Source organism: Xenopus laevis, chromosome 5L, assembly GCF_017654675.1.
Source record: "Xenopus laevis strain J_2021 chromosome 5L, Xenopus_laevis_v10.1, whole genome shotgun sequence".
Lineage (NCBI taxonomy): Eukaryota > Metazoa > Chordata > Amphibia > Anura > Pipidae > Xenopus > Xenopus laevis.
The window spans coordinates 106,597,058-106,623,552 of NC_054379.1; the positions used below are offsets into that span (position 1 = coordinate 106,597,058).

The 26,495-nt window shown below is 44.4% G+C and overlaps 1 protein-coding gene across 6 annotated transcripts; it reads left to right on the forward strand.

The window, feature by feature from the left end:
- The first annotated feature begins 810 nt into the window (after window positions 1–810).
- On the forward strand, window positions 811–22,853 carry LOC121393779 (UAP56-interacting factor-like). Of its 6 annotated transcripts, none has more exons than XM_041563224.1 (6): window positions 811–919; window positions 4,485–4,584; window positions 5,053–5,114; window positions 19,908–19,982; window positions 20,243–20,364; window positions 21,826–22,853. In XM_041563224.1, the coding sequence occupies exons 2-6, from the start codon at window positions 4,528–4,530 to the stop codon at window positions 21,843–21,845; spliced, it is 336 nt and encodes a 111-aa protein (XP_041419158.1). In that variant the 5' UTR covers window positions 811–919; window positions 4,485–4,527; the 3' UTR covers window positions 21,846–22,853. The 6 variants fall into 6 exon arrangements, with proteins under 6 accessions (XP_041419158.1, XP_041419159.1, XP_041419160.1 ...); XM_041563225.1 differs by lacking the exon at window positions 811–919 and adding an exon at window positions 2,406–2,787 and having other exon boundaries at window positions 4,488–4,584; XM_041563226.1 differs by lacking the exon at window positions 811–919 and adding an exon at window positions 2,406–2,773 and having other exon boundaries at window positions 4,488–4,584.
- The last annotated feature ends 3,642 nt before the right edge of the window (window positions 22,854–26,495 follow it).

Sequence of the window (26,495 nt, forward strand, 5' to 3'; positions counted from 1 at the left end):
AGACCAAAAAGAAGCACTTCGTGCAGCAGAAAGTAAAGGTGTTCCGGCCCAGCGACCTGCTCATCAGTGCGTTCATATGGGGAGTGAACCATTTTTCAACTTTTTGCAAAACCCTGGTGTTGCTTCTCTCTTCTCACAGGGGTTAAAGAAACGTCCATATGGTGTAAAAAACAGGCCTGGCTATGCGTAATATTCCTCCTTGAATTTGTCAAAAATTACATAACCATAAAGCTTTAATTTTACGTTTTTTTTATTTACATTCTCTATAATCAGTTTCTTTTCCCTGCACTCAAAGCTATTTTTTTCTGGATTTTCATTAATCATTAATCTGTTTTAAAGAAATTTTTTCTTTTTCTTAAATTAAGAGCAATGTTTTCTTTTCTTAAATTAAGAGCAATGTTTTCTTTACATTACCATGACCACGGGGTCTGCTTTCTCTATATTTACACTGACACTCCCTGAGCAATCAAGTGTTCTTTAGAAATGTCCACCCTGTTCCTGCAAGCTTCTGCAAAAGGCAAAGCATGCCCTTAGATTTTGTACTGAAAATAGTGACATGAGATCAAAGGTGATGTGACGACAGTTTTCCCTGGCAGCACCAAAGCTGTCAATATGTAGTACTTCCAAATTCATTGAAAGTGTAAAATAAGGGAATAGCCAGCATTGTCTGATCATGTATTGCAAATGTTTAAATTGATCACTAACTACTATAAGATGTCCCACACAGCTATTTTGTGATAGAGGAGTGTACCAGGGCTGCATGTATGTTTGTATTAAACAGGGGTTAAATTGCAAATAAGCAGGAGCATTTGTTTTTTATTCCCCAGCTTGTGTCATTTAGGAAGAGAATAAATCCTCAAAGTTCTCCAGACTTAGGGGTTAAAACCTCATCTTCACTTCAAAGATGTTACTAGCGAAGGTAAGTTCCATAGCTTGTGATGCTGATTTGTGAAAAAAAATAAAAACTATACCCACAAATGTAGGTCTCTCTAAAAATAAATTTCATAAAACAGCTCATATGTTAAACCCTGCTTCAGCCAAATCAACTATTTACATAATAATATATGTTTTTATTAGTATGTGCTATTGGGTAATCCTAAATAGAAAATTGCCATTTTAAGAACTAAGGGCTGCACCTGGGATCTTAAGAATAAACAAACCATACATGTTTAGTCACAGGAGCCAAATAAAGGAACACATTTTTTTTGCTTCTGCACTCAAAAGTAGCAATAAAATAAATGTGTAGCCTTACAGAGCATTTGTTTTTTAAGAAAGGATCAGTGACCCCCATTTGAAAGCTGGAAAAGGGCAGAAAAGGCAAATGATTAAAACTAAAAAAAATATCAATAATGAAGACTAATTGAAAAGTTTCTGAAAATTAGCCATTCTATAACATACTTAAAGGGATACTGTCATGGAAAAAAAAGATTTTTTCAAAATGAATCAGTTAATAGTGCTGCTCCAGCAGAATTCTGCACTGAAATTCATTTCTCAAAAGAGCAAACAGATTTTTTTATATTAATTTTTTTTTTTTATATTCAGTTTTGAAATCTGACATGGGGCTAGACATATTGTCAATTACCCAGCTGCCCCAAGTCATGTGACTTTATGCGCTGATAAACTTCAATCACTCTTTACTGCTGTACTGTAAATTGGAGTGATATCACCCCTCCCTTTTTCCCCCCAGCAGCCAAACAAAGAACAATGGGAAGGTAATCAGATAACAGCTCCCTAACACAAGATAACAGCTACCTGGTAGATCTAAGAACAACACTCAATAGTAAAAACCCATGTCCCACTGAGACACATTCAGTTACATTGAGAAGGAAAAACAGCAGCCTGCCAGAAAGCATTTCTCTCCTAAAGTGCAGGCACAAGTCACATGACCAGGGGCAGCTGGGAAATTGACAAATGTCTAGCTCCGTGTCAGATTTCAAAACTGAATATAAAAAATCTGTTTGATCTTTTGAGAAATGGATTTCATTGCAGAATTCTGCTGGAGTAGCACTATTAACTGATGCGTTTTGAAAAACAGAATCCCTTTAAGTATTCATTTTGGGAGTAACGTTTTCCTGTAATTGAAATTTTTAGGGCTTTAGCTGTATAGGCTCTGCTAATTGCACATCTTACAGTTATTTATTAATCCAGGTTCTGTACATAAGACTTGCACTTTGCTTTGTAATGTTCCAATTGTTCTTTAAAGGGATTTGTGTCATGATTTTATTGTGTTCTTAGTAGCAAAACAATAATTCTACTATTTAAAATTTTGTTAAGGGGAAAGAAGAGTGTCTGTGTGTTACATCTCCTTGTATGTTGGTTACACTGCATTTGATATTATTAAAAGCCATGATTGTGTAGCCATCCTGCTAACATGGCTATTATTTAAATTGTGCAAAGTATATTCTGTGAAAAATCATATTGCTGGACTTGTAGTTCTATTAATCTTCAGCACTGAAACAGTTAATTGCTGAAGACCTTGCTGGGCTTGCAGTTTCCCTCCCACAGGAAGAAGAAAGATTCCTGCCACCAATAGGAGAGCAGCTTTCAGACTGAGGAGTTGCAGCCAATGAGAGAAAGACTGACTTCTGAAAGAAGGAAAAGGAAGAGGGAGAACTTCCAGGAAGGCAGAGAGATCTGGGGGAGATAGAGCTGTGCTGCATGTGAGATGGAATCCTCTCTTCACAGAGACCAGTGACTGTCTGCTATCTGAAGAGGAGTGTTACAGATCACACCACATGGTGACTGCTTAGTCTGCTCTATATCTGGAGAAACTGTAAGCAGTTTTCAGTGAGTGCTACCTGTTGATTTTGACTCTCACTTAATCAGGCATTGCAGGGCTTTATACAAGCCAGTAACAATTAGGACTAGAGACAGGACTTTTATATCTGCCTGCCTGCAATCCATTCTGAAGGGTAAAGGCCTATTTGGAGAGGATTATTCATATATCACCAATATTCATATATCGGCAATAATTCAGCTTGTGTCATTTTCTGCGTGTGCTCTCCTGAGTGAAGCCTCCCACTACAGCCTGGTGGATCACAACTACCGTTTATTTGCCTTGTGGATTACAAATACTGGTTTATATATGAGCTCCAACTGCCGGCCTTACTGCTATTATTAACAATGGCCAGTGTTCAGGGAATTTGACTTAAACATTATCTGAGTTGACTAGATCAGTCTGTTTATTATTCACTGTCATTTTCTAACATTTGATATTACATTAGTGGTATAACTGTGTGTTCAGATGCTTTGACTTATTTGTTGAAACATATTGCTAAAAGAGAGATTGTTCAATTTATCCTATTACTGGGTCTTCGGATCTGATAAAAGTGCTTGGCATTACACTGCTGGTTTATGTGTATCACTGGGGGTTGTGGGTGTCACCAGAGGTGGACGAGAGCAGGACCCATCTAACACAGCTACACCTACGGGTGCGCTACAATTGTAAGACATGGCTGTTGTAACCAGAACAGGTTTCCGTGGTTGCAGCAGCAGTTAAATCCCACATTACCCCCATGTGCTGTAGCGCTTAGGGAAATGGTAGATTGAGTGTTTTTTTATCAATAGGAAATCGCATGCCAAAGGGCAACAGACTATAAAGATTACCTTTTAATTGCAGGTAAAACTGACTGCTTGCATAATTGCATGAATGCTTCCTTCCATATTTTGCATAAATAATTTTTTTTATCTGCAGCGCCTCACATAAAAGCAATATAAAGGTGTTCTCTTTTGCCTCAAGGGTTATGAAATGCAAATTCTGCCATTTCCCTTAAAATTGGAAGCAATATTGGCACTTGAAAAATTAAGGTGGACATACATGGGTAGATTTTGTCGTGTTGACAATTCAATAAAATTGTCTGCTTATCGATACACTGATGGGGTTGCCAGTAATCATATTGTACAGACAAAATCGTCCCAACAATCAGACAGGTTTTAAAATTTTCATTGTGAAACTACGAAATAGGACACTTGAGTGGACATTCTGATAAGCATTGTTAAACGATCGTTCATTGCCCATGCCTTTTGCAAAAGTAAACAAAGGGACAGACCGCCATCGGTAAATATCAAATTTTTTAGCCTACACAACAAAGCTACAACAAAAGTCTGGATGGTGAATTGTTCGTTCACATGATTGTTTAGCCTATAGGGTTGTTCACAGAGCAACAAAATCCACCAGTGTATGGCCAGTTTTAGAAGCTAGAAATTGTTTGCCTCATGTCAAATTTGTATATTTTTTCATGACAGAATCCTTGTGATATTAAGTTTTTGATTATATTGTTGCTAGGGGAGGGCAGAATGACATCAGCTTCATTCATTTTAGCAAAATAATGTGGCAGCATCTGACTGGTGTTATTTAGTATGTAATCCGGCCCTGCAAGCAAAAAGAGTTAAAGGGTAATCATTAATATTTGCTGGTGACTTTCAATTCTGGATTCTCACAGTGATGTTTTCTGATATTGTGTTTTTTTTATTCCTTATATTAGCAGTAGCTATGCACAAACAAATACATTTAGAAGCAGATTCAGAATGGACCAACAGAGAGAAACCAGGCAGGCAACATTCCTCTCCAGGCGAGGCTTAAAGGTAATGATGAAGATGAGTCTAGTTCTTGTGGCGCGTAAATTTTGCATGCTATACTTTGCAAGTTGGCTATCTTTAATAACTGTGTATCTACAAACATACATTTATCTTAACACACCTGATCTGCAATCATTTTCACCTTTTTAGTTGCAGTGCATTTTGATAGATTGGGTGCATTAGAGTCCAGACCCCCATGCTTTAAAGCGGGCAAGGCTATCTTTATCACTTATATCAATTATTGGTTGTTTTTGTATGTAAATCTAAATCTTCAGTGTATATAACTATTTATTGTACAGAGTTGTGGAATATGTTGGTGCTTTATAAATTAAGTGTTAATAATGATTAAAAAAATTTGTTAAAAAATGAAATTTATTGTGATTACGGGACCCATTTTAACTGGAAGATGAACTCCCCCTTTGCAAATTTAAACCAGTTGTTTCTTAAAAAGCTTAAATTAATTATTATTGTTAGGTGCAGACACTGATGGAGATGGATCAGCATTTAGATTTGCCAAAGTTTAGCAGGACACCTCCGTAAGTATATGGATTCATAGTACAGATATGGGATGCATAATCTGAAACCTGGTATAGAGGGAGAGATGGATAGAGGGAGAGAGATATATATTCTATATACATATAGATATATATTCTGATATTCTGATCATTGTTTCTGTCACTGGTGGTGTACTAATATAGGCTTCATCTAAATATAATAAATTGTAATTTCCGTACCAGTACTTGATGTTATAAAGTTACTCTTCATCGTCCCCTTGAAGTAATCTGTATCTGCCTTCTGACTTTTTATTTTTAAGAAACTGTTAGCTTTAATACATTGGAGCTCATTAACTGTATAAATACTGGGCGACTTTGCTCCTGCAACCAATTAGTGATTAGCTTTTTTCAGCCTCATATTTATAAATGACCCTTATTGCATGGGCAAAGGGATTGCATATCCGTGATAAAATTTACCAATCTATTCATCAAAATCTCCTGCAAAAACAGGGACAGACTGTTGTTGCCCATGGTATGAGCTTAAAAGATATGTTTCAATTACCAGTCAAAATTGAGCACAGATTACATAATTAGCAACAGGAAAAGTCGCACTCTCTAATACAATGCAAAGCAGAAAGCACACTTGATTTCTAGTACCCCAATGACCCGTAACAGAGTGTAGGGAAGAAGGGGCATGACAAAAGCCTGAGTTTGCATAGGCCCTTACCTACTCAATCGGGATTGGTTAATGGGTCTCTGGGGAGATGATGTCACAAAAGCAAATTGTAGAGCGGGAAAGAAGTTACCTCAGGCAGTTCATTTTGGACAGCACAAGAAAGCGTTGTAAAAAATGGAGCGGAGCGAGTTAGCAGACCTGGTTCGGAGGATGCGGGAAGCAGCAGAGCACCAGGACCCTGAGTGGTTTCAGCAACAGTTGGGAGATATCTTCGGAGGCAGAGAGGATTTCCAGCCTGTCGGTGAGGTGGTTGCGACTGGAGAGGGCGACACTAGACCGCAGCGTCGCTCGAGGCCGCCTGAAAGGTTGAGTGCTCAGCAAGAAGGTGGTGCGACGAGAGAGGTCGGAGAAGCAGTGCGGGTCGGCAGGAGAGCGAGGTGCGGAAGAGAGTAAGTGTGGCAGCAGAGAAGGGGAGCGGAGGATGGTCGGGAGCGGAGGCGCGGCGTACAGTTACTCGTGGCAGGCAAGTGAGCAGCAAGGCCCGACCCACGGCTCCAGTTATAGAGGGGGGACAGAGGCGGGGAGAGTCACCGGCGGTTGCGGCCCAAAAAGGTCAGGGCAGGATTTCCGCAGGCTCTGGAAAGAGTGGTGGCAAGGGGGGGGGCGCCTCCATTGGACAGAGACACGGGGGGGAATACAGATGAAGTGGGGCAGAGTCACGTCCCGTTGGTGGGCACAAGCCAATTGCCACAGGCACAAGGGGATGGTAACAAGGAACTGGGGGCAAGTAGGGAAGCCAGGGGAAAAGGCAAGTGAAGGCGAGGAGGCGGCCTCAGTTCCTGCTGGTGGTCGGGAAAAAAGGGGGATAGAAGTCTCGTCAAGGGGTTACCACACGGAGCCAGGTACTAGCAACATATCGGATTGGGCTGTCAGATTTTCAAGGGAAAGGAGTGACAGTTCTAGGAGAGGTAATGATAGATGGAGGAGTACAGACAAGTCCCCTAGGCGTCAGAGGAGTCGTTCGGGAAGCACAGGGAGAAGATATAGGGGGACTCGGGAGTGCAGTCACAGCAGGAATAGGAGAAGGAGCAGATCGACACGTGCGGGTTCGCACAGGATTCGGGAGCAGCACTGGGACAGGGGAAGGAGGTCGAGGTCCCGCAGTCATTCTAGTAGGGACCGGCATGGTAGTTCTTATGTTTATTGCAGAGGCAGTCCGCATGGATCGGCAGGAGAGAGATTGGTGCCTAAGGGCGATTCGAAGGAGGTTGGGGAGAGGAGGAGCCAGTCCGGCTGGAGGGTTGAACGACATGGTCGACATCATTTGGAACAGCAGCCGCAAGACGCATCAGTGGAATCCAGGAGTGTGATCAGCGGGACGGCCCAGGGCGCAGCTGCGGCTGGTGGGCCGGGAGGTGAGGCAATAGGTTTAATAAAAAGTAATTCAGGACAGAATAATGCATCCTTATTGGAGGGTCTTAAGCAGTTCTTGGGGAATTGGGGAAAGGAAGGTTCGGGGGTAGCAGATGCATGGGTTCAAAGGCAAGGGGTGCTGGAATCTGGGGTGCAAGGGGTGGAAGCAAGGGGAGAAACATCTCTTTTGAAAGCAGTATCGACCCCGTTACAAGTGGGGTATCATCACTAGGAGCTGGGGAAAGTGAGGAGGGGAAGAAGGAGAGGGAGGCTGAGAGGGTTGAGTTAGTTAGTGGGATAGCGGAAGCAGCCCGGCAGAATGCATATGTGTCTTTCGCGGGTCCGTTAGGTGTGCACGTAAAAATGGAGACGAAAGAGAAGATTTGGAAGGGGGAGTTTGTCAAATTATTTTCCTTGTTACCTCTAGACGAGGTTTTGGAGATAAAAGATGATAATGATAAAAAGGATAGCAAGAAAGAGGATGAGGAAAAGAAAAAAGGTATAGGAAGCTACCAAAAACTTTTGGGAATTGGTTGAGGGCATTTTGCATACTAGCTAGCATTATTGGAGAGAAGTCACCTGAGAGATGTTCGTCTCTTTTCTGCTATGTGGATGGCATTTGGGAGGCATTTAGGGTTTACGGGGGGCTGGCCTGGTGGCGGTACGATGAGCAGTTCCGCCAGAGGTTAGCGGCGAATCCAGCGATGAGGTGGGACCAAATGGATATCACCTTATGGCTAAAACTAATGATGGCCCAAAAAATTAATCCCTTTCAGAGAGGGGCTGGGGGGCACCCGGGAAGCACCTCGGCCCCCCACAAACCGGGTTTTTGCTGGCAATTTAATGACAGCCAGTGTAAGTGGGGGAATACATGTAGGTTTAAGCATGAATGCTCAGGATGTGGGGGTGCCCACTCCTACGTTAGATGTTTTAAGCGAGGAAAATATGCAGGGAAGCAGGGTGAATCTGCAAAAGGGGAGGACGCCAGTAAGAGTAGACGCGACGGGGCCATGGCTAAAGCTGTACGGTAGGAGGGAGGAGGCAGTGGCCCTGGAGTTGGGTTTTCGGGAGGGTTTTAGGATTCCATTTACAGAAAAAGATAGTCCACAGATCCCACATAATCTTAAGTCCGCAGAACAATATCCAGAGATAGTGAGACAAAAATTGGCTAAAGAAGTCGGTTGTGGCAGGGTTGCGGGCCCATTCCTTAGGCCGCCAATGGCCAACTTGAGAATTTCTCCATTGGGTGTAGTTCCGAAAAAAGAAGAGGGCAAATTTCGCCTGATTCACCATTTGTCCCATCCCAAAGGGAGTTCGGTGAATGACGATATCGATAGGGAATTATGCTCAGTATCTTATACATCATTCGATCAGGCAGTAGGATGGGTTCAAAAAGCAGGAAAGGGGGCCCTCATGGCAAAAGTTGATATTGAGTCGGCATTTCCGCCTTTTGCCAATACACCCAGATTGTCATCACCTTTTAGGCTGCTATTTTGATGGCACTTTTTTCGTAGACCTATGCTTACCTATGGGGTGTTCAATCTCTTGTGCTCATTTTGAAATGTTCAGTCGATTTTTGGAATGGGTTGTCAGGAAGATGTCAGGCTATAATTCGATAGTTCACTACCTTGATGATTATCTCTGCATAGGTCCAGGTAACAGCGATATTTGTTTTCACCTCTTGGAGAGGTGGAATCTTTTGGAGTCCCTTTGGCAGAAGATAAGACTGAGGGCCCAACGACGTCAATCCAGTTTTTAGGCATTCAGATTGATTCGGTGGCAGGGGAGTGTAGGTTGCCAGTGAGCAAAGTGTTGGAGTTAGGGCAGGCAGTGGAAGTTTTGAGGGTGGAGAGAAGGCCAACACTGAGGCAAGTTCAATCACTCCTAGGTAAGCTGAATTTTGCGTGCCGTATTATTCAGGTGGGTCGTGTCTTCAGTAGGCGGTTGGCTCGGGCCACAGTGGGTGTGAAAAAACCACATCACCATGTCAGCATATCTAAAGAAATTAAGTCAGATTTGTCAGTTTGGCAACATTTTTTGCAAGAATTCAATGGGAAAGTGCTTTTTCAGGCAGAGGAAATGTCATCTTCAGAACTCCAGTTATTCACGGATGCAGTAGGAGGGTCAGGATTCGGGGCTTACCTGGCTGGGCAATGGTGCTCGGCAGCATGGCCAGAGGATTGGGTTGGGTCAGATCTAGTGCGGAATATTGCATTCCTGGAATTGTTCCCGATTGTGGTGGCGATGTATGTGTGGGAAGATGAGCTTAGGGATAGGAGGATTGTTTATCATTCGGACAATTTGACGGTGGTGCAGGCGATAAATAGCTGGTCAGCATCATCACCACCTGTATTGAGACTGTTGCGGGCACTGGTGTTCAGGTGCCTCAAGGGGAATGTAAAATGTAGGGCTGTGCACAGGGCCGCCATCAGGGGGGCACAGGGGGTACTGCTGTACCGGGCCCGGGCCTGCAAGGGGGCCCGGCATGTGCGCATGCATAGCATGTATCTGTAGATGTACTCGCTCCGCCCTCAACACGTCATCGCTTTTGCGCAAGCGTGCTAGGTGCCCAGGTGAGTCGCTTGGGGGCGGAAAAAGTTGGCTGCGGAGGCCAGCGGGGTCCCGGCTTGAAGAGGAGGAGGAGGCTCGGGGGTGGTGGCCGTTGCCGACATTGCCGTATCCCCGCGCTGACATGTCCTCCTCCGGCGCAATGCCGCTGTTTCTTCTGCCTCTTCCTCTGCGGCAGTGGGGATCTTGTCAGCCGCTACAGGTAAAACCAAGACCAAAAAGAAGCACTTCGTGCAGCAGAAAGTAAAGGTGTTCCGGCCCAGCGACCTGCTCATCAGTGCGTTCATATGGGGAGTGAACCATTTGGTAAGAGCGGGAGTGTACTCGGGCAAACTCTTGCTCAAGTCATAGTCAAGTAGCCAAAGACCAATGGCACAGCAGAGATATGAGCAGTGTGCACTGCTGCCAACATTACCTACACTTCCTATGGGGCCCACAGCCATATAACCCCTTTAGAATAAGTATAGGCTAGGCTTAATTGGTATTTAGATAAAGGGGATGTAAACCCAAAGTTACAGTGTTGTCTGATGGAAAATAAAATAAATTTAAAGGGAATGTCAACCCAGAAAGAAAATCTAGTTCTAAGCAACTTTGCAATATACATTCATTATGCGCGATGTCACTTCCGTTTGTTTCCTCGGCCTCCCTACCCCTCACCCCCTCAGGGTGAAAAGCCATAACATGTAAGGGGGGCCCTGGCTCCAATGTTTTTTTAAAAAATATTCTCTGGGGCCCCAATTTTTTTTTAATATGTAAGGGGGGCCCTGGCACCAATGTTTTGTTTTTTTTTAAAAAAATGTATGGGGGGCCCTGTCGCCAATTTTTTTTCCTTTAACTTATAGAGTACCCTGACCACCAATTTTTTTTGAAAAAAAAACTTTTATGGGGAACCCTGGAGCCACAGTTTACAAGGGGGCCCTAACCATCAATAGCTTTTTATAACTTGTGGGGAGGGGGGTTTACCTTTTTTAGAGCTGATGCCTGTGTGGTCTTTTAATTGTGGTGTGGAGTGGGCGGGGTCTGTAGTGGGCGTGATCTGGGGTGGGCGGGGTTTATGGGGGGAGTGGGCCCAGGGGGCCCTGAAAATTTTGTTATATGGGGCCCAGAGATTTCTAATGGCGGCCCTGGCTGTGCATGTTGAGGGAGAGAAGAACATTATAGCTGATGCTCTCTCTCGCTTTCAGTGGCAGCGTTTTCGGGAGGCAGCACCGGAGGCAGAGCAACATGCCTGCATTTTTCCTCAGCAGCATTGGCAGCTGGCGAAGGTCGACTGCTGGAGTTTGTGAAGTCTTCGGTAGCAGAATCCACCTGGGCAGCATATGGGACGGCATGGAGAGAATGGAAACAATTGGATGAGTGGTCTGGGGGCTTTAAGGATAGGAATGACAGGCGTACCGGTCTCATATGGTATGTGATTTGGCTGGCTGAGCAGGGTAAGTCAGCATCTTTCATCGACAAGCGCATGGCTGGTCTTGCCTTTTATTTTAAGCTATTGGGTGAGGAAGACCTCACAAAAGAGTTTATTATCAGGCAGGCGTTAAAAGGGATTCGAAGGAAAAAGGGGTCTGCAGATAGCAGGAGACCAATCTGTTTTGATTTACTTGGCAAGCTACAAGTGTCATTGAGTCAATGCTGTTGTTCTGAATATGAAATGATACTGTTCAGAGTAGCTTTCGCATTGGCATTTTTTGGGGCGTTTCGTATTGGGGAGTTGGTGAGTAAAAGTAAGGTATCACACAGTGGGCTGCTGCACAGGGATGTTATGGTGACTGGGGACAAGGTTCAGATTCGCTTGAGGACATCCAAAACTGATACCATGGGGAGAGGAAAGGAGGTGGTATTATTTAAGGTGGATGGTGGCATTTCATGTCCAGTGGGCTGTACGGAGCAATTTACAAAGGTGAGGCCATTAGGTGGGGAAGTATTTCTTATTCATGAAGATGGTGTTCCATTAACTAGATTTCAGTTCCAAACCTTGCTCAAGAGAACTCTGGATATGGTGGGAGTGAGATCAGATGATTTTGGCACACACTCATTCCGTATCGGGGCAGCAACTGAGGCAGCTAAGTTGGGGTTAGGTGATAAAGTGATTCAAAAAATTGGTAGATGGGAATCAAGAAGATTCCGTAGTTATATACGGCCAGGTTTGCTGGTCTAGGAGGCGATGGGGATAGTTTTCCACAAGTTATGATAAATAATGTCCAGATGGTGGTGTCAGTTACATGGAAGTGTTATGCACTTGTGTGTTTTTTTTTACATGTTTATATAAATATTAAAAATTTAAAATAAATTAAAAGTATAAAAAAAACAAAAAAAAAAACAATGTGTGTAAAATGTGAAGTACAATTTTATGTTTGGTAAAGATGTCATGTGTTTTATGTTCATTTATCTGTTGGCAGGTTCTACAGCCAATGTGTGGTTGTTGGGACATTCCTTCGTGACAAGGGCCCGAAAGAGAGCTGCAATTAGGAAGTCAGGTATACAGTTGGGCTTTCCGGAGGAGCTTGCGTCACTAAAGTGGTTTGGTTGCCCAGGTTTGCAATGGCCTAATGTTTGGTCGATCATAATCAAAAATGCCAGCTTGGATCGTCGGCCGGATATATTGGTGCTACACGCAGGTGGGAATGATCTGTAGGGATGTAGCGAACGTCGGAAAAAAAGTTCGCGAACATATTCGCGAACTTGCGTCAAAAATGCGAACGGTTCGCGAACGTCGCGAACCCCATAGACTTCAATGGGAAGGCGAATTTTAAAAGCTAGAAAAGACATTTCTGGCCAGAAAAATGATTTTAAAGTTGTTTAAAGGGTGCAACGACCTGGACAGTGGCATGCCAGAGGGGGATCAAGGGCAAAAATGTATCTGAAAAATCCATTGTTGACACAGCGCTGCATTTTGTGCTGTAAAGGGCAGAAATCACACTACATTTCTAAACTTGTGTAATAAACTGCTTTAAAACGTCCGGCGTCTACATGCCAATCAAGTCGTGTAACGGTTACAGCCTGTTCACACGCAAAGACGAAACGCGGCGCTTACTGCAACGCAAAAAAACGCAAAGAGCTTTAATGAATGATACCGTCAAGTGAGCAAATAATAGTTGTTAATTACTAGTTGAGCTTGTCACCTCCAGGATGTTCGTCCTGTTGGTAGCAATATTTCTGTAGTGGTGTGTTTAGCAGTCACCGTGCTTGTGCGCACGTGCACGGTCAGGCAGAGGTAATTCAATGTACAGTGAAGCGAACCAAAAAACACAGATTCTGCAGTGTGGGCCCAGTTTTGGTCTACTTTATTGATCACCTGTGGTGACCATAAAAGATGCGATTTTGCCACTGTTGCAGAACCCTGAAAAATTAGGCATGTGTACTTTCCTGAAAAATTATGTTTTTTTTTGTCGCAGCCACTGAAGCACAGAGGCCAGAAAAAATATGCCATATAAATGCTGAAAATATTCATTTTTTTTTGTCACAGCCACTGAAGCACAGAGGCCAGAAACAATATGCCATATAAATGCTGAAAATATTCATTTTTTTTTGTCACAGCCACTGAAGCACAGAGGCCAGAAACAATATGCCATATAAATGCTGAAAATATTCCTTTTTTTTGTCACAGCCACTGAAGCACAGAGGCCAGAAACAATATGCCATATAAATGCTGAAAATATTCCTTTTTTTTTTTGTCACAGCCACTGAAGCACAGAGGCCAGAAACAATATGCCATATAAATGCTGAAAATATTCCTTTTTTTTGTCACAGCCACTGAAGCACAGAGGCCAGAAACAATATGCCATATAAATGCTGAAAATATTCCTTTTTTTTTTTGTCACAGCCACTGAAGCACAGAGGCCAGAAAAACTCAGGATTTACCTGGATTCAAATTAAACCAGTAGGGTTTGCACCCTAGTTTGTAACGGTGGTGGAGGGAGGAGGACGCTAAAGGACAGCTGTGTGTGGAGTCATGAGGCGTGCAGAGAAGGACAGCTGCATGGGGAGTCAGAATCAGAAACTCAGAACAAGTCTTCCGGCGTGCAGTAACCCTCCGAGATCCACCCCTCATTCATTTTAATAAAGGTCAGGTAATCCACACTTTTGTGACCTAGGCGAGTTCTCTTCTCAGTTACAATCCCTCCTGCTGCACTGAAGGTCCTTTCTGAGAGGACACTTGAGGCGGGGCAAGACAAGAGGTTCATGGCAAATTGTGACAGCTCTGGCCACAGATCAAGCCTGCGCACCCAGTAGTCCAGGGGTTCATCGCTCCTCAGAGTGTCGATATCTGCAGTTAATGCCAGGTAGTCCGCTACCTGCTGGTCGAGGCGTTCTTTGAGGGTGGATCCAGAAGGGTTCTGCCGCTGCCTTGGACAAAAAAACATTTGCATGTCTGACGTTACAGAGTGGCCAAAGTGCTTTGTCCTTGCAGGTGCGCTCGTGGCAGGATTACTGGCACCTCTGCCCCTGGAATGTTGATGAGTTCCTGAAGTGACATCACCCTTAAAAGCATTGTACAACATGTTTTGCAGGCTGGTTTGTAAATGCAGCATCCTTTCAGACTTGTGGTATGTTGGTAACATTTCTGCCACTTTATGCTTGTACCGAGGGTCTAGTAGAGTCGCGACCCAGTACAGGTCCTTCTCCTTAAGCCTCTTGATACGGGGGGTCCTTCAACAGGCATGACAGCATGAAAGACCCCATTCTCACAAGGTTGGATGCAGAGGTATCCATCTCCGCTTCCTCGTTATCAAGGACTGCATCATCCACGGTCTCCTCCCCCCAGCCACGTACAAGACCAGGGGTCCCCAAAAGGTCACCACTAGCCCCCTGGGAAGCCTGCTCCTGTTGGTCCTCCTCCTCCACAAAGCCACCTTCCTCCTCTGACTCCACTTCTGACACCTCTCCCTGCGTTGCAGCAGGTGCCTGGGTTCGTTCTGGTGATTCCGACCAGAAATCGTGCGCTTCCTGCTCCTCGTCACGCTGGTCTACAGCCTCATCTGTCACTCGTCGCACGGCACGCTCCAGGAAGAAAGCAAAGGGTATTAGGTCGCTGATGGTGCCTTCGGTGCGACTGACCATATTTGTAACCTCTTCAAAAGGGCGCATGAGCCTGCAGGCATCGCGCATAAGCACCCAGTAACGGGGTAAAAAAAATCCCCAGCTCTGCAGATCCAGTCCTACCACCCAGTTCAAACAGGTATTCGTTGACGGCTCTTTGTTGTTGCAGCAGACGTTCCAACATGAGGAGCGTTGAATTCCAGCGAGTCTGGCTGTCGCAAATCAAACGCCTGACTGGCATGTTGTACCGCTGCTGAATGTCAGCAAGGCGTGCCATGGCTGTGTAGGACCGTCTGAAATGGGCCGACACCTTCCTGGACTGCCTGAGAACGTCCTGGAATCCTGGGTACTTCGAGACAAAACGTTGGACTATTAAATTCAGAACATGTGCCATGCAGGGCACATGTGTTAAATTGCCCAGTCTCAGTGCTGCCAACAGATTGCTTCCGTTGTCACACACCACTTTTCCGATCTTCAGTTGGGGTGGGGTCAGCCACCGATCGGCCTGTGACTGCAGAGATGACAGGAGTACAGATCCGGTATGGTTTCTGCTTTCCAGGCACGTCATCCCCAAGACAACGGCGTACCTGGCACGTCGAATAGCCTAGGGGGAGCTGGGGGTGCACAGGTGTGGAGGAGGAGGACCCAGCAGCAGAGGACGAAGAAGAGGAAGAAGACGAGGTAGAGAGCGAAGGAGGAGTAGAGGTGGTGGCAGAACCGCGTGCAATCCGTGGCGGTGACACCAACTCCACTGTTGTTGTTGAGCCACACATTCCCTGCTTCCCAGCCATTACCAAGTTCACCCAGTGGGCAGTGTAGGTGACATACCTGCCCTGACCATGCTTGGAGGACCATGCGTCAGTAGTCATATGGACCTTTGGCCCAACACTAAGTGACAGAGATGCGGTGACTTGGCTCTGCACATGGTGGTACAGGTGTGGTATTCCCTTTTTTGAAAAAAAATTGCGGCTGGGTACCTTCCACTGCGGTGTCCCAATTGCTACAAATTTGCGGAAGGCCTCAGAGTCCACCAGCTGGTATGGTAAAAGCTGGCGGGCTAAGAGTGCGGACAAGCCAGCTGTCAGACGCCGGGCAAGGGGGTGACTCGCAGACATTGGCTTCTTACGCTCAAACATGGCCCTCACAGAAACTTGGCTGGGGGCAGATGACTGGGAATGGGAACTGGTGGTCAAGGTGGAAGGCGGAGTGGAGGGTGGTTCAGACGGGTCAAGGACAGCAGAGGTAGAGCAGTAAGATGCTGGACCAGAAGGAGGGTGGCTTTTAGTTTGCCTGTTGCCTTTGAGGTGTTGCTCCCAAAGTGCTTTGTGCTTGCCGTTCATGTGCCTTCGCATAGAAGTTGTACCTATGTGGCTGTTGGGCTTCCCAAGACTCAGTTTCTGACTGCACTCATTGCAAATTACAACGCTTTTGTCAGAGGCACACACATTAAAAAAATCCCACACTGCTGACCTTTTTGAGGCTGGCAATCTGGCGGTAACAGTAGAAGTTGGCGGCAATGGCGGGTGCGTTGGCCGGCTGACCACAGGTGCCGATACATGTTGTTGCCCTACTGTTCCCTGCGAGCTGTCCTCCCTGCTTCTTCTAAGTCTTATTCTCCTCCTGCCTCTCTGACTCTCCGTCTCTCCATCTGAACTATCCTCCTCTTGCTCTCTTCTACTGGGCACCCACAAAACATCAATCTCCTCATCCTCATTCTCCTCAGATGCATCAATTTCTTCTGACAGCTCACAGAAGGAAGCAGCAGCGGGGACCTCCTCATCACTCATTATGTCCATCTCTGTTGTGTTCTCTGCCAGAATTAAATCTGGTGTAACGTCCTCATCTCCTTCATCTTCTTCTGCCAATAATGGTTGCGCATCACTCAGTTCAAGAAACTCATGTGAAAATAACTCCTCTGACTCCAGTGAAGAAGGGGCGCCGGTGGTGGAGGAAGTGTTACGTGGGGTGCCCATAGCAGTGGAGGATGATGATGTTGTGGTAAAGTTAGAAACGGTAGAGGATGGGGTGTGCTGTGTAAGCCAGTCAACTACCTCTTCAGCATTTTGGGAGTTCAGGGTCATTGCCTTTTTAAAACTGGGCAATTTCCTAGGGCCACAGGATAGCATTGCAGCACGGCCCCTAGTGCCTCTGCGTGGCGGCCTGCCTTTGCCTGGCATTATTTTTAAAACAACAACAACAACTCAGGTGGTGTTTCTGGAGACGGTATTATTATTGATATTTAGACAGAATGTGAACAAGCTCACACAGCTAGATGGGAGTTGTTTGAAAATGAAGATGAAGAACACACTGGGCAAACAAGGCCTACAAGGTCAACGTATACACTTCTACAGCAGTGGATACGGAATATATTATTGCTGCCTGAAAAACGTCACTCGGGTGGTGTTTCTAGAGACGGTATTATTATTGATATTTAGACAGAATGTGAACAAGCTCACACAGCTAGATAGGAGTTGTTTGAAGAAGAAGAACACACTGGGCAAACAATGCCTACAAGGTCAACGTATACACTACTACAGCAGTGGATACGGAATATATTATTGCTGCTTGAAAAACGTCACTCGGGCGGTGTTTCTGGAGACGGTATTATTATTGATATTTAGACAGAATGTGAACAAGCTCACACAGCTAGATAGGAGTTGTTTGAAGATGAAGAACACACTGGGCAAACAAGGCCTACAAGGTCAACGTATACACTTCTACAGCAGTGGATACGGAATATATTATTGCTGCCTGAAAAACGTCACTCGGGTGGTGTTTCTAGAGACGGTATTATTATTGATATTTAGACAGAATGTGAACAAGCTCACACAGCTAGATAGGAGTTGTTTGAAGAAGTTGTTTGGGTTGCTGCTGCTGAACTACTAGGAGCAGCACACCAGTCCCACTCCCCAACACAGCTAGACTAATAGCACTGGGCTGTTAAAGTAGCAAAGTAAAACAACAAAAAAGAAAATAAAAGCAGTCCTTACAAGGACTATTGGGTTATTACAGCAGTCAGCAGATGAGATCAGAAGAGATCAGTGCCCACAGCAGGCAGCTACATACAGAGCACTGCAGTAGAAGGTAGATTACTAGCCAGCAAAGCTACCTAACCTAAAATGTCCCTCAAATCCCTGCAGACTTCTGTCCCTCCAATACAGAGCAGTATCAAGTAGATTACTAGCCAGCAAACTTACTTTCAACTGTCCCTCAAAGAAATCAGTGAAATCAGTAACAGCTCTCTCCCTACACTAGCTCTTGCAAGCACACACAGGCAGAATGAAAAAACGCTGCAGGGCTTCAGTTTATATATGGAAGGGGAGTGGTCCAGGGGGTGTGGGGGTGGTCCAGGAGGGAGAGCTTCCTGATTGGCTGCCATGTATCTGCTGGTCTGGGGTGAGAGGTCAAAAAAAAGCGCCAGGTAAGGCGAACCCAAAATGGCGAACGTCGCGCGACGTTCGCGAACATTCGGCGAGCGCGAACAGTCGATGTTCGCGCGAACAAGTTCGCCGGCGAACAGTCCGCGACATCCCTAATGATCTGGGGCGAATACCCCAAAAAGACCTGGTAAGAATGATGAAACAGGATCTGGATAGAACAAGGGCAATGTTTCCAGGTATTATAGTGGTATGGTCTGAGATTATCACCAGAAAGGTTTGGACATATCCTAGGAATGTTGCAGCTATTGAGAGAAGCAGGGGAAAGGTGAATAAAATACTAGCTAGTTTCGTTAGGAAGTGTGGAGGTGTAGTGGTCAGGCACAGGATGCTGGAGGGGAAAACAGTGGGTTACCATAGTGCAGATGGGGTACATCTTTCGGAAGTGGGGGTGGACGTTTTTAACCTAGCAATCAGTGAAGGGATTGAAAAGGCCCTGGCGCTGCTGGATGGCGGTTCGCAATGTGTTGAGGTTTCAAGCACATGCGATTGTGGCGGGTTGGTGGAGTTATGGACCCAATAGGTTGGTTAGGAGTGGAGTTGCACGGTCAATGGGTTACTGTCAGGCCTGGTACATCAGGGTAAGTAAGCACCCTAGTAAGGGAATTGGTTGGCGGAGGAAGCGGGGTCAGGCTGACGTGGCAGCTGACAGCACCAATGGTGTTGGGCAGTTAGAAAATTATTATGACATAGTGGTTAAAGGGTTAATATGTTGCTATGCAAATATTCGTTACATTGTATGATGATATGTTAAATCTTGTTTTACAGCATGTAAAAATGGGAAGAACTGTTTTATCAGAATAAAAAGTTCTGCGGCCTTTTCATCCCACAAAATGGTGTCTAGTAGTTATTGGGAAGTGTAAATGGGGTGGCGGGTGGGGTATTTGACATGGGCCAAGCAGGTAACGAGGATGCCTTTGTCATGATAAAGGGTATTGAACCCGAAACATGTTGTGTTTACCACTGCCTGGAATAAAAAGTTGTTTGCAGTAATACTGCTGGAGTTCCTCTTCCTTCTCCTATACTTGGATCTTTTGCAGCAGTTGCAGCACAGAGCAACTATTAAGGAATTGGACGCATATCATTTGGAAAAGCTGTGCTAACCACCATTCCCCTCTTCTATTTTGGAAAGCAGAAAGCACAGTCTGAGTGGAAACATTTCAGAACAGTGAAGAGGTTAAAACAAATGAAGGGTATTTTATGTGAGGAATCAGTCATGATGTTTAGAAATTTTAGAATTTAATTTATTAATCAGGTTCTTTTGTATCAGCTTGGCATTAGCAGCAACCTCAAGGGTGCGGATTTACTCTTTTTGTCTTTTTAGTACCTCATTTTCACTGTAAGATTTCAACTTTTGCCTAATTGCATTATTGTTATCTTAGAAGATCTATATTTGGGTAAAACTTTGCTTAACACCTGTAGATGTTGCATTACACAGTGTTATGATCAATCTATAAAAAAACTTAATAATAATGTATAATTTCTAGAAAATGCAATATTCTGATTTAAAAATGCCAACCTACTGCTTGTTTATTAGAAGAGACAATTCTCAATTGCTGCAAATTAAAAGGAATTGTGGCGTTCTATGAATGCAGTCAGTAGCACATGGTACATTATAGTAGATGCATATGTAATAAATGTATTGTGTACCCTGGCTATTATTCTAGTAATCATAATGTTTTATTCATTTTCATTTTAAAGATGGAGAACATCTGTAAGTGGTGGAGGGACACTGACTGTTTCCATAGATAATCCATCTGCTGTAACATTACCCAGGTATGTTGATTTACGTCTATACAGTGGGCATAAGCCACTACTGGACCTTACGTTTGTTTTACTACAATTCCCAGCATTTTCCAGACAGTCAAATGCTGTTGAAAGATTGCTTGGAGTTCTAGCTCAGCAATTTCTGGAAATCCATGGTTTGCCAAACGCTACAGCAGTGGAAAGCCTACCTCTGTTGAAAGCAGCAAGTTTATTAGCTGAAGTGCTACTGAAAGACTGTGCCATTTATCCTATCATATGTTATTTTGCAGCTCTTTGGGTTCTAGGTTGCCTCGACCTCCATTTCCATTCCTAATAAAGAAAGAAGGAGCAGAAACAAAGGTTCCGAAAGGTGTCCCTCTAGAATTTGATATAAAAAAATGTGGCAAAACAGGTAACTGTTTTTATATGATGTCTTGGAAACCAGATGTAAGAATGTACCATATAACTTCAAATTTTTTGTGTATTTAGCGTTTAGTCGTGATCCTTTGGCCTCTTTATGACATCATAATTGATACTCTCCTTGCCCGATAGCTTATCAGATAGCACGTAAAATAATACTGTAAGAGCAATTAACTGTATATACCTTTTGGCCTCTAACTACAGAATGTGGGTTAATGCCAGTTCAGCCCCTGCTTCTTTCTCACACTTGTTCTTAATTAATTCACTCTGAAAATATTCTTCATCACCTTGTTTTCAGTAAATTCCCCTGCCAAGTATTTCATCTCACCCTCATGATTTTTCATCCTTGAAATCTAACTCTACTCCAACCTGTTTCCTCTCAATTTAATCTGTACCGTATATTACAACTACCCGCATTCTTTGTTTTTATGCTCTTTACAATCTTTTCTTTTTTTATCCCCTTTTATTCATTTTTTTTTCTTTTTGCCACTGCTTTACATACATATCACCAGCCTCCCAGCAGATGCTACATGTAAACCAGGTGACTGTTTCATTAAATGTTCATAAACTGACCTGCATGTCCAGCATCAAGTGCTCTAAGTTTTTGTGCCTGCAACCAATCTGCATTTTAAAACTGCTCCAAAGAACAGTTGCCAAACCTTTTTTAAGAGTTACATCTGGCCTGTCATGTTGACAGATTGCAACATTAGGGCTGATTCTCACGAGGAAACTTCAGGCGACTTTGGGAAAACTAAGGGCCGCGTGTGCTTTAGTGCAGGCGACTTTTCATTATATCGAACGTGAAGGGGAGATTGTCGCCCAGAAGAAGAGGCGATTAGTCGACAGGTGACTAAATCGCCCCGAATCTGGCCATGTGTCACAACCCTAACACTTCAATGCAAACATTGACTTGACAGAGTTGTAGAGATAAGGTTTTTATTTCCTTTTTTATATACACACACACACACACATATATATATATTTTTTTATACTTGATAAATTTAAAGTTAGAAAACAGTTTAGTGTTAATGAATCTGAATCACAACTCTGGTGGCCCTAGAAACAGTGCCTTTTAAACTCCCCATATACAGACAACAGGGTCAGAATATTGAGGTCAGTGATGTCCATACTTTGTGTTGTGTGGTGATTATTCAGTAAACAAAACATCGAAGGGCTGAAATTTTTCATATGTTGCATAGGTTCTATAAGGCCTTTTGACAAACTTCTACCCATAATAATCCCATGGAAGATGGCCCCAGTTTGACTGCTTACACTACTAGCCCTAGGTCTTCAGTTCAACAGTTTTTGTGTTCATTGACAGTGGGAAAGCTCATGTTACTGAAATTACTGAAAATCTGCTATGCTGCCACTAAAATCTGGCCCCAATTTAATTATGCGATGCATTTATTCTCCATATGAATTTCTTATCAATGTTTGTTATCTGTGCCCCCAGACTGGAATCACACTAAATGAACGCTTCAAGATTTTGAAGGAGCAAAGACTGTCCCAGGCTTTCACAAAAGGGAGCAGTTTTGTGACAATTGGTTGAGTTATCTTCTGCCAAAAGGCTCATTTGTGGTTTTGTTCCTGTTTTGTTTTTCACTTTGACCCGTTGCTGAAAGGTTGTGCACCAAGGCTGCAGCTTTTCAAACTACCCTTTTTTTCCTTTTGGAGGAAAGTTGAGAACTTTTTGTATTGTTTTTACTGTGAAATACACATAAAGTGACATTTTATCCAGGAAAACTGGGTTATGACTTCATACATTTTCAGGCAGAATTCTATACAAAGCCTTGTCCTAAGTAAAGAAACCTTTATGCGTACAAAATACATTAACACTAGATTTTTATTTTGTTGGACATGGTATTCGTATTAAAATAGAAACAAGAATGATTACCCTGTCTTTCTTGTACAGTTTTATTGTACAATTTTATTTATTCTTTATGATCCCCCAAAGACCACTTGGAGTCCTCTGGGACTAAAATTTACACAGTGCTGAACAGGGATGTATTCTGTAGTTTCACAAATGATTTTGCTTGTTTCTAATGTTGCAAATCATTTGCATTCATTGCAATCCCTGCAGTTCTAATTAGAATTCTGATATTAATACAAACATTATAGCAAAAGATCTACCTGATATAAAGTCCTGATGTTTCGCAGCATATCTGTCAAAGACTGTGATACTGCACAGTGCTGCTTTTTTTTTATTTTTTATTATTATTGGAAGACTTCTAAGATACAGAACCCAGAGCCTAGTGGCTACATGGAGAATTGCCAATTGGGAAGTTTAAGGTGTTTGTGATCGTTACAAATTCAGGTAGCTAACTTATGGGGGCAAACACCCTAGGTTTTTTTTTTCCAAGTGTGCGAATGGAGGCATTCTTTTGATACTCCACTTGACATAGAAGGTATGCAGCAAAATTCTGTTTGGTGGTGTTGATAACGCAATGTCACTTTTTTCATAATAAATTGTTCTGCACTTTGCCTTCTCTCTTGTACTTTGTATTCTCACCTGCATAGGACCTTGTGCAGCAACAGGGTTTGGTATCTCATTTCCACCTCACAGCTCTGCCAGAGGCAGCCATGCCTGTGCAGTTCCTCGCTCCCCTTCCCTTGCTGTAATCTGAGCCTAGATTGGAGCAGGCAGCCAGACAGTTACGTCACAAAAAGCTGATATGGCTGCTGTGATCTTAAAGGGGTTGTTCACCTTTACATTAAATTTTAGTATGATGTGAGTGATTTCTCTTCACATTGGGGGAAACAGGCACCATAGGGATGAAGATACTGTTGCTTGGAGAAAAGACGCTAAAAGGTTAAATTGGCTCCTCCTCCTGCTCTGGGCTTCATCCCCGCCTACCTCCTCAATCCTCTGTTTTCTTTAGTGTCCTCAGAAGGAGGACGGACACTTCGTGGCTGGGAGCAAAGGTATCGATTTCAGTATCATGCCACTACTGGGGTCATTGTTACTCTTCCAGAACCCCTCCAGCCAAGGACTTCTGATCTGAAGATGCTCTGTAGCCTTCCCGCTCTACGGAGGCTGCAGGCTGGGGAGCTCCCCCCACACTACCCTGGTTAACTTTTTCCCACTCCCTGGAGGCTGCACCAGTAGCCACAACGCCTTTTATTGATCATTCCTGGCTGGCACGAGGAGGTAAGTCAATTCTCTCCTCCCCCCATTACTTGCTGCCTGTCAGCTCTGCAGAAAGGCATTTAGTTTCACTTTCACTGCTATTCTCTGACAGAGATTCGCATTTAGTTTTACTTCTATTCTCTGACAGAGAATTCCCTATAGGGAGATATAGGACACAGCTTCTTCTATCCCTCTCCCTCTTGCGCCTGCTACCACATTTTTACCTTCCTTCCCGGGTTCCCAGCTCCATTTCCCAGCGACCTTTCGTGCCACTATCTGGCGCTGCGCCTATGTAATTGCGCACTCGTCTCACGGGCGCCATCTTACTAAGGTACTTTACCAAAGCCTGAGAAACTTCTCTGGAGGCCATTTTGGATCCGCATCTCTCTCCAGCACTGAGCGTTTCCAGCCTCACTGTCTCTCACAGGGAAAAACAAGGCACCATTCCATCCTACCTTGGTGAACAGGTAGTTAATTACCTTATTTCTCTCTCTAGGGGATTAACACTTCCCTCTCTCTATGTGACCTACTGTGGAGTTTTTTCACTACTTCCATCTGTCTCCGCAGATCACACTCTAAGGGAGAGGTGGTTCACTCCTTCACTCCTCTGGACTCTCCTAATATTCCCCAATATCCTTACTTACTGGGTGGCACTACATAGTATAGCCATGACGGGCAGGGCAGATGACCAGTCCTTTCCCAAGCAGGCAATTGCACGTACCACCAATGCAATTTTGTATTTGGCATGTACTACTTGCAAACCTATATTTGCTAGCGTTTTGCCTGAGCCAATATGTGAAGCCTGTAAGCCTGCAGCAGTCAGTGCACAATTACAATCCCACACAGCCCTACCAGCCAGCTCTGCAACAGCTATGGCTAATCAAATGAGCTTGGATTCTGAATTGGTGTGCACTCTATCTCTAGCGGGTCTACAGAACCTAGCCAGAATACCAGAGACTCTAGATATGGCCCTACAGCACCTATCTACACAGTCTCACAGACCGGTCACTCAGTAGTCAGCCACAAAGCGACCTACCCTTTCCCCACCTTTATCGCTTGGTGAACAGGTAGAGGCATCAGAGGAAGAGGGACAGATCTTATCCGGAGATGAATCTGATAAGGATCAGGATGCCCCTAGATCACAAAGAGAGGTCGAGAGCCTGATTCAGGCAGTATTACAGGCACTATGTCTAGTAGACACCCCGCCTTCAGCAGAGCCAACCAAAAACATTTTCAAGAGGCAAAATAAGTCTTCTTGTGTCTTTCCAGCCTAAGAATATCTGGATGATATCGTTAAAGCACAATGGAAAACGCCAGACCATAGAGTCCAATTTTCCAAGCACTTTACTCAAACTTATCCTTTTACCTTTGGTCTTCACCTCCAGCAGACTGTCAAAGACCACTACCATTCCAGTAGCCGATGTGGCTTCCTTTAAGGATCCTATCGACAAACGTCTTGAGGGTTTTATGCAAGGCGATTTTCACAGCAGCAGGCAGAGCTTTCTGACCTATTTTTGCCACCGCATGGGTATCCAGGACAATGGAGATTTGGGTGGAACAGGTGCTCCAACTGATTGGATCAAAAGACCCCTCCACAGACCTCCTTCTAGCTCAGATAATGGAGGCAAACACATATTTGTGAAGCGGCTAAGCTGGACACAAGGGCTTTGGCACAATCCATTGCAGACAGGCGTTTCCTTTGGCTAAAGAACTGGTCAGCAGATCTTACCTTGAAGCGGTCTCTGGTTGGTCTCCCATTTCTCGGAAAACGACTTTCGGTGCTAAACTAGAGAAGACAATTTCTCAAGCTACAGGAGGCAAGAGCACTTTACTTCTGCAAAACAGACCCAAGAGGACTACTTTCAAAAGTCGACCTATTTTTTTCATCCCTTTTGCCAAAATCAGAGCCAGAGGCAAAGGTCCCAACATGAAAAACAACAAGCTCCAACCCGCCCCAGATTCCAGTCAAGGGAGAGCACTTCTTGGTCAGGAAGCAGAGCTGTACCTAAGCCCACACAGGACAAAACAGCCTCCGCATGAAGAGGTGCCCCAAAAGCTTAGTCACTTTTGGGAGGTGTGACGGCAGAGAATACTGGACCCCTGGGTCCTACAGATCATATCCCAGGGCTATCTCATAGAATTTTCTCAGCTACCCCCGAGACGATTTTTCATCTCAAGGCTCCCTACCGGAGAACCCAGGCACTCAGTGATCCAAGGGGTTCTATACGCCCTGACCGCCTCCAGGGTAGTACAAGCAGTCCCTCAAAGGGAAAAAGGCTTTGGTTTCTACTTAAACCTTTTTATAGTAACCAAAAAGGACGGATCTTTTCGCCCAGTGCTAGACCTAAAGGCACTAAACGACCATGTAAAGAAGCACCAACTTAAGATGGAATCCATCCAGTCAGTCCTAATGTCCCTGGAGTTAGAGGATTTAATGGCGGTGATTGACATCAAAGATACATACCTGCATGTCCCCACACATTCCAACCACCCCCGGTTCCTTCGGTTTTCAGTGTCAGGAGAACATTGCAATTCGTGGCACTGCAATAGGCTACCGTCAGTCTTGGGATGAACGTAGCCTATTGTTATTCCTTCAGGAGGGTTTAGACAAAGGGCTGGCGCTTGGCTCACTGAAGGTTCAGGTGTCAGCCTTATCCATTCTTTTTCAGCAGCAGCTTGCAACCCTACCCAACATCAAGCCCTTCCTCCAGGGAGCATTGAGGATGATACCTCCATACTGTCATCCAATCCCTCCCTGGGATCTCAATACTTTCCGTATTGCAGGAGCAACCGTTCGAGACATTGGATTCAATCCCATTACCTTTGCTGACTCTTAAGGTAGTTTTTCTGTTAGCCATCACTTCGGCTAGACGAGTTTCTGAACTAGCAGCTCTATCCTGTCGTCCACCATTTTTGATTTTTCAAAAGGACAAGGCAGTGTTGAGACTTACCCGGTGGTGTCAGAATTCCATCTTAACCAGGACCTGGTGGTTCCT

Excerpts from the sequence above, each read along its gene's own strand:
- LOC121393779 (XM_041563224.1), top strand. The coding sequence starts at position 4,528 with ATGGACCAACAGAGAGAAACCAGGCAGGCAACATTCCTCTCCAGGCGA. Across the intron at positions 4,585-5,052 it reads TCTCCAGGCGAGGCTTAAAG|GTGCAGACACTGATGGAGAT; the intron begins GTAATGATGAAG and ends TATTATTGTTAG. Across the intron at positions 20,365-21,825 it reads AAAAAAATGTGGCAAAACAG|ACTGGAATCACACTAAATGA; the intron begins GTAACTGTTTTT and ends CTGTGCCCCCAG.